This window comes from Mobula birostris, chromosome 21 (assembly GCF_030028105.1).
Source record: "Mobula birostris isolate sMobBir1 chromosome 21, sMobBir1.hap1, whole genome shotgun sequence".
NCBI classification, from domain to species: domain Eukaryota; kingdom Metazoa; phylum Chordata; class Chondrichthyes; order Myliobatiformes; family Myliobatidae; genus Mobula; species Mobula birostris.
This window is the reverse complement of record NC_092390.1, coordinates 50278467-50295569: the sequence shown is the minus strand read 5'-3', so window position 1 is coordinate 50295569 and position 17103 is coordinate 50278467. Positions and strand designations below refer to the sequence as shown.

Below are 17103 nucleotides of genomic sequence, written 5' to 3'. Positions count from 1 at the left end.
CTGGACTTATTTCTTGGCATAACTTACATATTACTATTTAACTATTTATGGTTTTACTACTATTTAATTATTTATGGTGCACCTGTAACGAAAACCAATTTCCCCGGGATCGATAAAGTATGACTATGACTACAACAATGCTGTTTAGTGAACATTGAAGTTAAACTTTTGTTCTAAGTTTGACTTCCACAGATAATGCCAGTGTGACCAGTTCAGTTCAATGTAGCTCTGTCTCGTCCCTGAACTTCAGATCACAGAGTCAGTCATGCACACACTTCTTTGCCTCTTTAACTGGAGTAACTAGGTAGATTCATGTTTCAATTAACTTTCGAAACAAAGAAATGTTAACAAAGGGATCTCAGGTTTTGGTCTGTTCTTATTATTAAACATCATTTTTTAGGCATGTGCACCTGTACTAAAATTAAAAAGACTTTTTACCTCATTCAGTTTGTTCTACCAATCATGTCCAGCATCCATTTCAAAAAATTAGGGAAGAACTTTACTCTCCGATGTTACGGTACAAGAGGCTGGCAGCCAAAAAGTGCATACTGGAAACTCAGACACAAACAGCTGTTGATTTAATGAATGAAGAAAATCATAACAACTTGTGCCCAAATTTGTGATAAATGTTTCTGCCTTGCCAAGTTCTTATGCCCAAGCATTGAAAAGGAAAATCTGCCCTTGAAATGACCATCAATTGGATTTTCCACACTGCTGCATTCATGCACATAAATGCTGCACCTGTCTGCATAAGGCACAGCAACTCTGTTAAAAACTTTCAGTCGTCTTTACAAATCAACAAGTTCAAGTGCTCATGGTAAAAAATAAGGAACATCACTGTCCAGGATACCTCGTCACAGGTGAGTGATATTGAAGGTCGGACAGAAATAAGGAGCAAAAACCAAGGCAATAACATCAAGCACAAATGTATTGACTTTAAAATGCTGGATATAAATAGAGCTAAAATTAGCACTAATGGCAAGGCTTACAGTTTATATCATGTATTGATTTTAAAAAGATCCTCCCCAGAAATCTAACTCAAAAGGCCTTTATGAACCTTTGCTTAAATATTAGTTGTAATTCCTAATGCATGAAACCAACTACAAAAATGTGAAAATTAATATTAACTAACCTTCCTAAACTATTGTATATTATTTCAGCAGCTGCTCCAATTACCAGGGTAACAGCTGCAATTATTGTATAACTGCTGTACTGGTTTTGGGAGTGATGTAGGCCGCCATGTATTATTGCAGGGTCAAATAAAAGACTTCAACCATCACAGTGAAATCAAAATAAATTACACCAACAAAACTAGTTGATATTAAATTTACATATTAAGCACTAGATTACGCTACTGAAAGTTTATAGAAACTACACTTTAACCTTGAAGCTGAATAATTGAAATATCTGTGGAAATATCTATTTATATTTTTAAATTAAATGTTTAAAAATCCATACATATGGCTTAACTAATAAGCTTACCAGTTCTCTGGTGAAAATATGAATACCATAATCCAAGCTGTTGTTTTCCAGATCTTTCATTAAAAGAGTCACCATGGTATCATAGTCAGCTCTCTGAGTTCATTAGACTGAGGGCCGTAGTAAGTAGTCACCATGCTAAGCCACATCTTCCACTTCAAGAGAGACTGAGATCTAGCTGGGTGTGTACTACAGCGGGCTCTTCATAACTGTCCAATACCATGGAGAGAAAAAGAGAGACAGATCAGCTTTTTTTTTTGTTCAATAAATCCAAGACTGAATACTTGAAACAATCAACAAAGTGCTGGCAAAGTGTCAGGCAGCATCTATGGAGGGAAATGGACAACTCACGCTGTTTGGGTCATGATCCTTCATTGGGGATGAAAGGTAGAGGTAAGATAACAAGTTAATAAAAAGGGTACAGGTGGAAATGAATACATAGCATCTTTCAATGCTCTTGTGAAAAAACACTGGAAGTCAATAGTTAAAGATTTGAGAAGAAATATTAATAAAATTTCCACCTATTTTTATAACTATGCTCCTAAAATGCTCTTATATTTTTGGATAAAATTCAGATTCAGATTAATTTATTCCTTGAAACATGCTGTGAAATGTGCCTTTGCATTACCACCAGCCAACCCAAGGATGGAAGTCACAATGATCTTTCATTAAAGAAGTGCATTTTTATCCACGTGTTACCACTTCTACATTGACATAACATTTGAAAACGTTTTGATTTTATTGTAAATGAAGCCCCATAGTTTCTTCCAGGCACCATTTTTTCTTCCTGCAATAAAAAAGTTTGATTGTTTTGATCACTGATTTGAGATGATGATTAGCTCAAATGTTCTATAGGCTCAAAATATCCTCATTGTTAAATAAGGATAACTTAGAGCCTTGTTCAACTGATATCGCTGTTCTGAAATGTAACATTGAAAATGGCCTCAGAGGAAAACCATCATTTGTTCAGACTATAGATGAACCCAACTGATAAACTTTATGATCACTATCATGTACAAACTTAACAACCAGATGCCAACCGATTTACTTGTTAAAGCTGAATGCATCAAAACTCATACTTTTCTCATTAGGAAACTTGGAATCAAGGATGACTTGATTCCACTCCATTTATGCTCAGAGGGAGTTGAAGAGTCTTGGAAGGGCATGGTGGTTGAAGGAATTTTATTCCACTGTTTGTACTAGATAGATCTCCATATACTTCTCAAGGTGCTCTGAGTTTCCGGATGCCCCTTCTCTATTGTTCACTTACAGAGTGAGTTATTCTAATGCATCCGCAAAAATGTTTGCATTGTTCCAAGGGCTCTTTGATAAGATCCTTAAAATATTCTCCCTGCCCTCCAGGAAATCTCTTGTGATAGAGCTAGGCAGCCAAGTATTCATTTCTGAGGTCCAACGTGAGGCACATGGACAATGAAGACCTTGTCGGAGCTGCTTGAATGTGATCAGAGACTTCCTGCTGAACGTCCTGGCCTGGGAAAGAAATATTCGGAGGAGTTTGTGGATTCACTGTTGATGCTAATTCTCCAATGCCTTGGAGGTCCATCCATCTCTCTAAAGCATGCAGGGAAGTGCAGATTTTGGCTGGTAAATTGACCAAGGGCTTTTATTGAGTATGAAGAGTCATGAAAGGGCACGGTGGTTGGAGGAATTTTGAACACTCTTTATCTAAGTTGGCAAGGAACTGTGTTGCGCAGTGTGCAATGTCATGATCAGTGTCTGCCCTTACTGATTCCTGCTTGAGGAAGAACGCGTCATCATCCACTGGGACAAAGTGCAGTCTTCCAGACTCAATAGTAAATTATCCAACTTAAAATAACCTGATCTTTCTTTCGGTCTGTATAATATCTGACCATTTTTGCAGTCTTCCATCTGTGACTTTGGCTCAGTTTTCCCCTCTCTTTCCTGCAGCCAAGCTATTCGCAGCACACAACACAGACAAAAACAAATATAATGCTCTTCTGAGTACCATATAAACACATTTTGTCTCAGTCTCAAAGACAATATTCCCCTGCCTTCCCTGCTACTGAACTCCAAATACGTTTTCTCTCTTTCCCCGTGCTGGTGAAGAGACTTGGAACCAAAACATTAAATCTGCATCTCTTTCCACAGATACTGCCCGACATGCTGAGTGTTCCCAGCATTTTCTGATTTTATTTCAGCTTTCCAGCTCCTGCAGTTTATCTCCATTTGCTTTCAGTAAAGTGGCTCTTTTTGTCATGGAAAAGCCAAGGTTTGCCAAGGCTTCACCATGAATTTTGATCATTGGGAGTCAACACTGCGCCACGGGGGCAGCAGCAGAGAAGATCACTGAGTGCACTGCATCAACGCAAAGTTCATCCTTGTATCATTCAGTGAAGGAGTTAGCAACAGCTTGAAACTTGGTCCCGGAGTACATGTATATATGAAAGCTGTCTGTACAATTGAGTTTGAAGTGGACCAATTTTGATTCTGCAGTGGAGGTAACACAGATTAAACGGCTTTCTACACATCCTGTAGCTTACCTGAGAAGATGTTGGACTGTGAAGCGTAATATTGCAGAAAGGAATATTGAAGAGAATGGTGTAATGATACAGCCATGTAAAGGAAGGTTGCTTTTACCCGTCTCGGCTGCAGGCTGTGACAGATCCAGGAGGTGGCATGAATTTTGTCTGTTGGACTGGCAGGGCATCATATGGCAGACAGGGAATGGCTATCAATTACCGAGGGCAACCAAATTTTGAGGACTCTCCATGATCTTGAGTGCTTGTTGACATCAAAGGCCTTTGTGAGGTCGAAAATGGCTAAGTTCAGTGGTTGGTGCTGTCCTTACATTTTCAATGAAGCGTGGTGCATTGTACTTGATGGATGGAATCCTCATTGTAACGCCCCAAGAAGCTCTTCAGCCATTGGGATGAGGTAGACAATGGGGATCCTCATCATAATTCCTGTGACAGAACGGAGACCCTATCCAGGCATCTAAGAGAGATGGTTATGATTACAGTATCCCCACTGTCCTTTCGCACCCTCTCCTCTTCCTAGAATAGAGGGATGGGCATATGTGAATTCCTGCTAGTGTTTCTCCATCATGTTTCAGAACCTCAGCAACCTGCTGCGGAATCCTTGAAGTTGTTTCTCCGTCATTGGATACCACTTTGTTTAACCTCTTGCTTGTCCAAGGTAGTGCTGAGAACATGATGGGTAATGTGCTGAGCACTGGAAGCCAGGGACACTCCTGACATAGGTAAAACTCCTTAACAAAGGCTTCTATATGCCTTTCAACAAATATTGACTGCTTTTCTGTCCTTAAAGAATGGTTCTTGACCCTAAGTGACATGGGTCCTAGAGATGGCTTTGACAGCAATAAGGAATCATCACATGCATGACTTTCAGATAGTTGCTGGATGTCCTGCACTCTTTTCTGTCTACTTTGTCAAATTATTAGTATTATTGTTAGCACTCCACCTACAAACACTTGTAGATCTTTTCTTTCCCCCTGAAGTGTAATGTCATTTCCATTAAAGAATAATTTGTTCACAATTACTTAGCATCTGGACCTCCTGGGCACTCGCGTCTCATCTATCTTTGTCCCAAGCATCCCACTGTGAAAACTCTATTCTCTCAGCACCTCAGAAAAAACATTGGCTGACTCCCAACCAAGAAAGTCACAGAAAATCCACAGTGTCCTGTCCACCATAATTAACAACTGTGTAGAGACTCCTGGTTCCTCTGCAAAAAAAAAATCACTGCATACACAATTTTAAAACAAGTAAGCAGAAGACATTAAATTGATAAAATTCAAAATGATGCTTATTACATCAATGCTCCACTATTCATATTCTAGGTCATTAAAAGGTAGTTGTTTTTCTCAAAGTTTAAGTTATCTTTCTAAATTTACATAAATAAATTAAAGAGTGGTGTTACCTTCACCATAAAGTCTGCCTTTCTGATTTGGCTTCTGAAAAAAAAACCTGGGACGTTATTAACACAAATACTCTACTTGCAACTGAACTGGTCTTTTGGATTTGAAAACACACAGCCCAGTTTATTAACTAACTGCAGAGTAATAGAAAAACTCAAAAAGTGGGAATTTAAAAATTCCTTCCACTATCATAGCAAAGCACTCAAGTTTCCTCTTGACACTGGAGGTTCTATTAGCATCTATTATAAATCAGTGAATGATATATTTGAAAAATGTCAAATGAAAGCATGCTGCTAGAAGCTCAACTGGGAATTTGTCCTGTACCAGGGAAAAAAAATATTTTCCATTGATAAAGAGTACGTTTTCCAGGACTCAGATTAACTGAATTTAGAAATTCAACTCAACAGATAACACCTTTGCAACTGATTCAGAAGCCTGTTGTGTCAAATCCAATAAAAACACAAAAACACCTCCATACAGTGTTGACCTGTTGGATGTAGACCTATTGCTTCAGGCATTAAACTTAGGGCTCATCTGTTTTCTCAATTGGAGATCTTTGGAGCACCACTACATTATTCTGAAGGGGGCTAAGGGCTTTAACACTAAAGTGGCGGCCAACATTTTACCCTCAATCTGCACCTTAAAAATAGATTTATTGGGCCTTAATTCAGTGTACTTGTGGGAACTTGCTGTGCCCAAACTAGGTGTATTTTACTTGCCTTTTACCGGAGACTACAGTTTTCTATATGATGCATTCTGATTTCTAAGAAAATCTATTAATGCAAGCCTTTCTTTCCTCCTTAGAACTAAAGAACTCGCACATTCCAGTCTTGAAACAGTGCAGCATTTACCCACTTCACCTCAAGTAAAGTTAACTTACATGAAGGAAGGAAGCCCTGAACAATGCCAAGACCAAAACCAAAACTGGTTTTGCCAAACACGGACATGGAGAACAGTCACTGCTGCCCTAGATGCCAACAGCATAATGGGCAGTAAGTAACTTGCATGAGGAACAATAAAGAAAAGGTAGAACAATAAAGAAAAAGTGAAACAACTCATTCTGAGACAGTTTTATTCAAAATTTCACACATGGTTGTGACAAATTCAAATTGGTTTCAATAACCACTCTACTCAAAAATTTCTCTCCTTGATTTGCTTTCATCCTGCACCCAGCTAAAGATAATGCTTGCAGGTTTTTCTCTTTTAGTCATGATGTAGGACATCATATACGTGTCTAATATCATTGTAGGAGCCATGTACCTGTTCTCTATTTGCTTTGTATTCTGTGTCGCACATTTATTATGTTGATTATGGTAACAAGTCACATGGGTTTGGGCCCGGTTAAAACAAAGGGAATAAGTTACATATTCATGCTTTGTTCTGGGAAGTTTGGTTCTGGGGACTGCTGGTTGTCATTTCTTTTGTTGAACACTTAATTACGTTTAAATTGCATACATGTTTGCTAGCTGCTAATAAAGGATTGAATACATTTCTTTGACTTTGTGGAACAACATTACTAGGTTGACTGGAGGGCACGTCATACAAGGATAACAACCCGTGCTAGGTCACCAGCAGTGACAATTGGTTTGTTAGAATTGGACAGCTGGGAACTATCCTAGTGCCTCATTACTAGGTAGGACCATGCACAGAAACAAGACCTCTGGGCCATCAAGTCTACACTGACTATCAATCATAGGATTACTGTGGAAGAGGCTACCACCCAGCTCGTTTTGTCTTCACCAACATTAGCATATCCTGTTCTCATTTATTTTACTTCGTCCTTCAGTATTGGTCAATTCTTTGCTGAATCTGAAATATCCATGAATTCAATAGTTCCCTGTGGTAATGCTCCAGTATCTAAACATTCCCTTTCCACTTTTATACCTTCCATTTTAATATATAGCTCTCAATAATAAGCCCAATCTCACACATCCATCACTAGCAGAGAGAGGATTAGCAGTAGGGGTAAAAATGTCAAAGTCCTTCCCACATCTGCTGACCACTTTAAAAGGTACAATTCGGGGCTGATTGAAGTAAATATAAGCCATCCAAATTTGTAGCCAATTAATGCAAACAATACTACAAATTATAATCAACAAAAAGTGAAGTGATGACTTAAGTTGAGAGACTCCTAGATGAACTGAGGTAACAGTACAACTCAATAGGAAACTGTTTCATTAAAGGAGGAGTTCTCATCTAATGTACCTCAAGAAGCCTAAGTCCTCCCTCCTTCTCCCATAGGGACTTGCTCGTGGACACCAAAAACCCACTAGCTCCTCACCCAAATTAATTAGAAGATGCCTCTTTACATTGCTGTGAAAACTATAATAATTTATATTAGAAACATAATTAAATATTTTGGTGCAAAACAAAAGATGAGCTACTCGGTGAGTCAGGCGGCATCTGTAGGGGGAAATGGACAACAAAGTGATGGTCCCTTCATTTAGACCAGGGCTCCCCAGCCTGAGTCTACCCACCCCTCAGTTAATGGTAAAGCTCCACAGCATAAAAGAAAAGGTTGGGAACCCCTTCATCTAGACTGAGCAGTGGTCACCAGTATAAAGAGATGATGGGAGGGGCAGAACAAGAGCTCTCCAGCAACAGGAGAACCCAGATGAGAAGGACTTGATTGGAAGATGAAGTCAGGAGGCTGAGAGAAGAGTGGGGTAGATAGGAGGTGATTGAGAATTTACTGTTCATGCTGTTCAGTCACATACTACCCACGAAGAATACGAGATGCTGATCTTCTAGCTTGTACATGGCTTCATTTTGGCAGCAGTGAAAGCCGAGGATAGAAAGGTCAGAGCCTTGTTTATTCCTTGCTGCCTATAACTACTATGCACCTCCTTCTCCTTCTTAACTGAGGCCACGATATCCCTCAAAAACTAAGGTTCCCTAAACTTGTTTCCCTCGCCTTTTATTCTGACAAGAACATACAAAACTTTGCACTCTCAATATTTCACTTTTCTCACACATACTCAGGAACCCTTTGCCAGAAAACTATCTATCCCTCTCCACAGCTGCCAGATCCTTTCTCATGCCATCAAAATTGGCCTTTCTCCAATTTAGAATCTCAATCCAGGGACCAGTCCCATCCTTCTCCACAGTTATCTTGAAGCCAATGGAATTATGATCACTAGATTAGGTCGTGTTCTGTCTTGTGTAAATTCGAAGTCCCCTTTGCAGACAGTGCCGAACTGCCTTCTGATAAAGCTTCTTGCTCTCTAAAATGCTTATGGAGATGTTTCATAAATCTGTGATTAAACACAATTTTATGTTCTATGAGAGTAAGAAACCATACTGATCGGTCTCTGTTGTGCCTACTTCTCACACTGGCTGCACTGTTTGTATTAGCAATCTGTATTAGATTGAATTTGTGCATGGGGGGGGGTGGAACCAGCATTTTTAGGAACACTCTTCTGACTATCTACTGATCACAGCCATGGAAGAGGGTGTGTGGAAGCAGGTGAGAACTGATGAGGAAAAGCTGTTGCTAAAATATCTTAATAACGAGGCACTTGTCAACAGCTTGCTGTCTTCAACAACAGCACATCTTGCAGACATTGATTTCAAAGCGATCTCTGGAGAGCAGTCAAGAATTTACTGTAATCTTTTGTTTTGTTTGTATTAGATGTATCATCAGTATATCCATGATGTTTGTGGTTATTAACAAATCGCTGTTTCAATTTTCACACAATATCAGCAGAAGGTTCTGTTGTACAGCTAGAGACTAATTGTAAAATACTGTTGAGTTATCTTTGCAGTTTAGATTCATACTGTTATCAGTCCACATGCTGGATGTTGTGATCTCGGCTTCAACTGGATGTTATTAAGAAAAATATTTATATACCTCAGAACTTTAGCAGTTAAATCACAGTCGGCCATTTTTTCTCCTCAAGCCACACCATAATAATGTTAAGAAAACATGCAATGTTTTAATACCCCAAAACAAATTCTCCTTCAAGAGGACCACAGCCTTGTCGTTGGGTTTGGAGGCTTGCGTGACTCAATGACCCGGAGAGCTATGTTGACTAGAATCAAGGCTTTGGCTCTTGGTAGGGTCATCCATGGCAAACAGGTCAAAGGGTAGAGGACATACCAAGAGTGGTCCACCAGTCCTGCAGGTTCAGGAGGTCAGCTCAGGACTAATAACCCTGACTGGTAAAACAAAATTGTTATGGAAGCAGCAATGAAGTACCCTCCTACATCTGAGTGTGATGGTATTCCAGAGTCTCCACCTGGGACTTTCATGAACGATGGTGGTGAAAACCGAGTGGAAACTACTGACGTGATGAAGAAAACCTTGAACACCACCAGAGATGGAGGACCTTCATTGCTGCCCTAAACACCAACGGTGTAATGGCAGTAAGTAAGTAAAACTAGTTCTGCTGGTCAACTCTGTGTACGTTGTCGACAAATTTGATCACATAACGCTAATTTGTTTGAAAACCAAGAATGAAATGCAAAAGTTAAATTTTGGGCACACTTTACATCAGTCTGGAAATTTCACCCAACACTTCCAGGAATGATTTAAGTTTGCACAGATGAAGTATTTCCAGCACCAGACAGACATGAACATATTTACAATAATCCAAGGTCAGCCACATATTTCCATTGTTCGTCCAATCCCCTTCACACACACAGCAACTAGGTGTTTATATTGCAGTTTGCTCTGCAATTGAGTTACTTAAAAGTTTTACTCACAACCTCACTCACAACTCCTGGTCTACGCTTGAGACCACACTGGAGACTGACGGCTCCTGCCAAAATGTGGTGTCAATCATCACTGAAGCTTCTTCTGACCTCCACTGCCCTTTCAGAACATTCCTTACAATTAGTGTACGTGCCAGGCCTCCACGGACATCGCTGCAACGTGGACAGAGGTTCACACGGAAGGAAGAGGCATGGAAGGGTCTCACAGCTCGCTGCTCCATGAGGTTTTCTTGTCTCTGTACTGAACTGAGTCTGCGGCCTGCAACTATCAGGCAACTGGATCGCTGCAGTCATGCCCGACTCCCCGGCTGCGGACTCACTTTTGCAAACTTCAATTGTTTGCTTGCTTTTGTTGTTTGCACAATTTTTCTCCCTGCACATTGGGTGTTCAATAGTCTTTTTTTTAATGGGTTCTATTGGGTTTCTTTGTTTTATGGCTGCCTGTAAGGAGATGAACCTCAAGGTTGTATATAGTACACACACTTTGATAATAAATGTACTTTGAACTTTGACTTGATTCTCACTCAGAGCAAAAAGGTGTTCACAAGAGGCTTATTGACACCAAGGTAGTTCGCACAGAGAGTGTTCAAATGTACAAAGGTACAATTTAACGTCAGAGAAATGTATACAATATACATCCTGAAATGCTTTTTCTGCACAATCATCCACGAAAATAGGAGTGCCCCAAAGATGAACGACAGTTAAATGTTAGAACCCTAAAGCCCCCCCCCAGCTCCCCCCTCCTGCGCATAAGCGGCAGCGGGCAACAATCCCTCCTCACCCCCGAACACCAAAAAAAAGCATCCGCATTGCCACCAAGCACTCAAGTGTGAGCAAAGCAACAGCAAATACACACACTTGCAGTACCCAGAGACTTTGCGTTTCACCCGTTATTCGACATGCCACAGGTTCTCCCTCTCCCGAATAAGGGAGAAAGCGATGTCTCCATTTTCCCAGCGAGTGTGTCCACTACAGTCCAAGCACTCGGTTTGTAACCATGCTTGGAATGTTCCAGGTCCTGGTGACAGTCACATTTACCCTCCTAACCTCAGGATGGTTCCAACTGGACAAAGCTAATACACGCTAGATTTCACAGCTTGCTGTTCTCCACAGCATTGAGGTCATTGGCACTCTGGAGTTGAGGAGACATCATCTCTAGTTTTGATTTGGGACAGATGATGTGTGTGAGCTTTTCCCCTTTTCATTAAGCTCAGCCTATTCTAAACGATACCTCTCTGATACTCTGTGCTCCCAATCAGATCCCAGAGCTCTTCATGAACCTTCCAGTCACGTCAAAATTCAGGTCACGATGGACCCTGAGAAGAACTTCCTGGCAGTTTTAAGGCAAGAGATCATGGATGCTCGCAGGTCTCCATTAAGAGACAGTGACAGCTTCTTATCATCTTCACACCAGACCCTACCGAAAGCTGGATATTGGGCATTAGGATTATCTTCTCCTTCCACAGGTCCCACACTTTGACTTCTCTAACTACCCTACTTAAGTGCCACTGTAATGAAAGCCATAGCAGCAAAAGAAATCCAAGGGAGATTGTTTCTGCCCATCTGAAATAAGATATGGTTACAATCAAAATTCAAAGTAAATTTTATTCTCAATGTACATAAATGTACATACAATCCTGAGATTCATTTTTTGTGGGTAGGCATACTCAAGAGATCTATAGGATAATAACCATATCAGAATCAATGAAAGACCGCCCAGCTGGGTGTTCAATCAGATCAGCTGATTAAATGGATGTGGTTGAAAGACTAAAGGCCAGCTCTGAATTCTCAAGTATCAGCACTTCATTGGAACCTTCCGGTACTCACTATACACAGATCTCCCTCTTCACAGTAGCCTGTTCAACTGAGGATGCGAGAAAGCGGAATCCCTCCTAAGGAACTTCAGCAAGAGGAGCAGAAAAATAACAGAACGAGGAGGATTTGGGCCTTTTCAGTAGCACACAGCAGTTGCACAGGAAGAACTGAATGGCAGGAGATACAGGCAGGAAATTCTATCTGGGTCAACAAACAACGTGCTGGAGCCATCGGCAGGTTGTGCAGCATCTACGGGAGGAAAGAAATTATCGATATTTCGGGTCAAAGCTCTGCATCAGTGCCTGCATATTGAATGTTGCTCCAGATGCCAGCATTTTCACGTCTTTTGTGACTCAGTCTTATCTGATTATCATTTAGGAATTGTCAAGTAGATCATAGATTGTCCACATCTACAGTACTGTACAAAAGTTATATATATATATATATATACACACACACATAGTACTGTAGTAATTTTATGTATTGCACTGTACTGCTGCTGGAAAAAAAAGATTTAATGACATATGTGAGTAATGATAAACCTGATTCTGATAAGGGGCTCTTATGGACTGAGAGTGGGAAGGGGGCAGGGAGAAGGGAATCATGGTTGGGAAAAGGGAAAGGGAAAGGGGAGGGAGCAGGAAGCACCAGAGAGATGTTCTGTAAGGATCAATAAACCAATTGATTAGAATCAAATAACCTTGGCTGGTGTCTCAAGGCTGGGTATGTCTTTACGCGCTCCACCCCTGCCCCCACCCCTGGTACTCCTTCTCTACCACCTGTCCCACACCCCTCCTGCAACATTCCCTCTTCACCATTCCCAACATCTTTTGCTCCCACCAGATTTACAAACTCACTTTCTGCTCCACGTTGACAAATACAGTACTGTGCAAAATTCAAAAGCAACAAAGCTATATATATATATATATATATACACACCTAAAACTTTTGCATTGAAGTGTCCAAAGTACAAAAGGATCCAGCAGCATCTACCACCTATTAACATACGTAAGTTAATGAACAGTGGCTTTGACCTATCTTCACAGCCAACTGCATTTTTCCATTCTCCAGCAGCAGGTCATTCTGGGACAAGCAAATGAAAGATACTCTCAAAATAGTGCAGTGTTCATTACTCTCCCCAGCATGTATTCGCTGGCTAGGCGCTCTGTAAAATAAATTATTGCACCCAGTATACAGTGCTAGATCAACGCATCATAAAAATGTACTCAGCAAAAACACCAGAACTCAGCAAGTCAGGCAGCACCTGTGGAGGGGAATAAAGTCAACATTTCAAGCTGAATATGTTGAGACTGTTATTGGGCTCAATAATATGGAACAACAATGGTTACTGTCTCAATTCACCCTGGGTAGATCACAACTACTACTTCTAATATCACTCTCCACACAGGTCAAACTACTTGTTACAAGTGGTTCCAACCATCAATCAGCCAATCCTGATGGAGGGTCTCGGCCCAAAGAGTTAACTGTTCCATAAATGGTGGCTGGCCAGCTGAGTCCCTCCAGCATTTTGTGTGTGGTGCTTTGGATTTCCAGCATCTGCAGATTTCCTCCTCATTAGTCAGCCCACCAGATTGCAATCCAGGATAATTCAAGAGTCTTCCCATAGATATGTTGCCTGGGCCAACTTCACTAGTAAATGAGCAGCCAGAAAGATGCCACATTATGGAACAGCCAATTGTCTGGTCGATGGAAAGGCACACTGAAGCAAAGTGAGAAAATCCTGTTGCTTTCCTTTGTAGCTCAAAAACTGCATGGGATCATTTATATGTAGAGGCCAGTGCCTAGAAAAGTGGAATATTGGCTTTCTGTTCAGATCAGGCATGAGAGGCAACCACAGGTGTGTGTGGTCCTACGAGACATGAGAGCCAAATGACCAGCTCATCAGAATGGAAGCACTGCCAATAGTGACATCTGAACGCCTGGCCATTTCTGAAGAAGGAAGAACCTATTCATAGAATTGTGCTGGCAGCAAAGACTTGCAATGACTCAATGATTCTGATGGGTTGATTCCTATTGCCATTTTGTTCCAATGGTAAAAGACTCTGTAACTGAGATGCGCAATGCATGACATCCTACAAAAACTATGGATAAGGCCATGCAGTACAATGTATCAGTCTATCCCAAATGGGATCTTCACTCACTCTTCATAGATTTTTCCCTTTCAAATTAAATACAGCACTGTGCAATAATCTGAGGCACGTATACTATATATAGCTGGGGTGCCTAAGACTTTGCACTGTATTTGTCAATGTGAGGCAAAGGATGTTGGAAGCAGCGAGAGTGGAGTGCTGCATGAGGGGTATAGGACAGGTGCCAGTGGCAGAGGGTGGCGCAGGTGCAGACATACCCAACCCTGGCATGGCCATTTGCTTCCAAACAATTGGTTTATTGATCATTACAAAATGTCTCTCTGGTGCTTCCTGCTCCTTCCCCCTTTCCCAACCAATGATTCCCCTCTCCCTACTCCCTACTCCCTTCCCACTCTCTGTCCACAATAGGGACCAATATCAGAATCAGATTTACCGTCACTCGCACATGTCATGAAGTTTGTTTTCTTTTTTGCAGCAGCAGTACCATGCAATACATAAAATTATTACAGTACTGTGCAAAAGTCTTGGCTATATACATATGCCTAAGACCTTAGCACAGTACTATATTATTGTAGGGGATCAAATGTTTTATCTACAATGTAAAGACAGAATGAAATTTACTAATACCTGAACATAAAAAGAACTCTGTCAACACTCGCTGTTGCCTTGGGAAACCAGCCAACATAATCGAAGACTCCTCCTACCCCTCTCATTCTTTCTTCGCTCATCCCGTACCCTCCCACTGCTCCCTCCACTTTCCATCAGGCAGATGGTACAAGCGTTACAGAAGATGCACGACCAGGCTCAAAGACGATTTCTATGCCATTATTATAAGACCCTTCAATGGACCTCTCGTACAGTAAAGGTGAACTCTTGATCTGTTGTGGCCCTTGTTCCCTATCAGTCTGTCTGCACTGCACATTCTCTGCAACTGTATGGCTACATTCTGCACTTTGTTCTTGCTTTTCCCTTTGTACCACCTCAGTGTGCTTATGTTTAGAATGATCTGTATTTATGACATGGAAAATAGATGTTTTGCTTTATCTCAGAATGTGTGACAATAATAAGCAAATTGCCAACAACCAAAAAAAAAGCCTTTCATCTCAGACAAAATAAATTGAAATCTAAACAGGAAACATACGCACAATTTATAAACTATTTTATAAGCCCTTGTGCTTTATCATTCTCCCTGTATTGGTAAGCCGCTGTGCCCCTTTTGGGCTGCTAGAAGGCGCCAACTTTTTAGTGGAGGAAGCTCAAGTCCAAGATGAACGGTTACTTTAGAAAGTCTACTTCCACTGTTCCACAGGGGTTGAAATCTGGGGAAATAAAATGAGGCACAGGCACCTTGTGAGGGTCTATAATGGGAGAAGAAATCCATACATCCTGACCAAAGGAGAGAGCCCTAAGCTAAGCAATCCTCGTTTTTCAGACAGAAACAAGTCTTTCAACCCACCAAGTCCATGCTACACATCAGCCACATATTTAAACTTTCTACTTCCCGTTACACCACTGGCGTTTGGAGATGCAATGACGGCCCTCCATCTCGACCCCTGTTCAGGGCTTCCTTCATTGTGTCAGTAGCTCAGTTTTCACTACTGTCAGTCATGAAAGTTCCAGATGGAGACTCAAAAGTACCGTCTCACACAGGTGTAGAAGGATTCTTCATTACTGTTTCCGTAACAATTTTGTTTTACCAGTCAGGGTTGTTAGTCCTGAGTTGAACCCCCGAACTTGGAGGATCTAATTAAACTAATCCTACGTTAATCCTATTTTTCTTTTATTCTCTCCATATCCTAAACAATGCCCCAAATTCTATTATTCATCTGCACACTCGAGGCAATTGACAATCGCCAATTAACCTATGGGACATGCAAAGAAACCCATGTGGTCACCGTGAAGAACACGAAAACTCGACAAGGCAGCACCCCATTGAACCAAGCCTCTGGCAAGATGCGTAACTGTACTGCCATTTTTTCTTTTCATCACCTTTTAAAGCCGATGGAAATATAGTGATGGGACTCTAAAGAGATCAAGAAACCATGGTCACCCAAAGACCAAGATCACACTACTGTTAACAGCAAACCAGCAGACTCAGTGGGCCAAATGGCCTAATTCTGCTCCTACACCTTATGCTTTTATGGACCTAGAGATCCAGATCACACCACTGTTGCCAGAGCATCCAGACGCCTGCTAGCCACAGAAACCAATTATTCAGTTCCTGACAGATGAAGAGCCCCAATAGGGAAAAAAAAATCTCTCTCTGCTCCTAAACACAAGAGATTCTGCAGATGCTGGAAATCCAGAGCAACACACACAAAATTCTGGAGGAACTCAGCAGGTCAGGCAGCATCTATGGAGATAATGAAGGGTCTCAGCCCAAAGTGTCAACTCTTTATTCATTCTCTCTGCCCCTATACAGAGCAACTTCCTCACATTGATGACAGGCGTAGTACAGCTCTGATTGGCTGAGTACATCACCTCCATTGAGGGAGTCATGCTCCCCGGGCTCCATACTATCTTGTCCAAGATATGAGGGTTGGGTGCACTTGTCCGAGTCATCTTGTACGTTTGGTCTCACAGGAGGAGCAATGTGCCAAGCATTTCACTGTGCATTGCCAGTAGCCCCCTCGTCTTCTTGAACACTTCTCTCTCAGGGCAAGGTGGCTGTGTGAAGTCACACTGCATAGGAGGGGAATTAAAGGTTATGGGAAAAAGGCGGGTAGGTGGAGATGAGTCCATGACCAGTTCAGCCATGATCTTATCGAATGGCGGAGCAGGCTTGACAGGCCAGATGGCCTAATCCTGCTCCTATTTTTTCACTTTCTTATCTTCACCCTCTGCCTATGTTTAGTCTAGGTTTCCTTTGCTTCCTCCAGTGCCAAGTGTATCCCTTCATGAGCCAAAACCCTGGAAGTGATCCTTTCCTGGTGTTTAGCAGACATGGAGGCAATGGTACAGCATGCCCTCTAGCCACAGACTCTTCACCTTGATGATCCCTACCTGAACCTCCTTTACTATCACTGCTTTGGCAGGAACATCTAGAGGTCGTGATGGGGTTTTCCC

The 17103-nt window shown here is 41.4% G+C and overlaps 1 protein-coding gene across 5 annotated transcripts in view; it reads right to left on the bottom strand.

The window, feature by feature from the left end:
* The window catches only part of fam53b (family with sequence similarity 53 member B), a 135166-nt gene that overhangs the window by 97601 nt on the left and 20462 nt on the right, over window positions 1-17103 (bottom strand). For 4 of the 5 annotated variants that reach the window (XM_072239442.1, XM_072239441.1, XM_072239443.1 and 1 more), the window contains exon 2: window positions 1483-1688. The exons of the other annotated variant lie outside the window; for it this stretch is intronic. In XM_072239442.1, the coding sequence (XP_072095543.1) occupies window positions 1483-1557 (75 nt within the window). In that variant the 5' untranslated portion in view covers window positions 1558-1688. The remainder of the gene's footprint in view (window positions 1-1482; window positions 1689-17103) is intronic. 5 annotated transcript variants of the gene reach the window in all.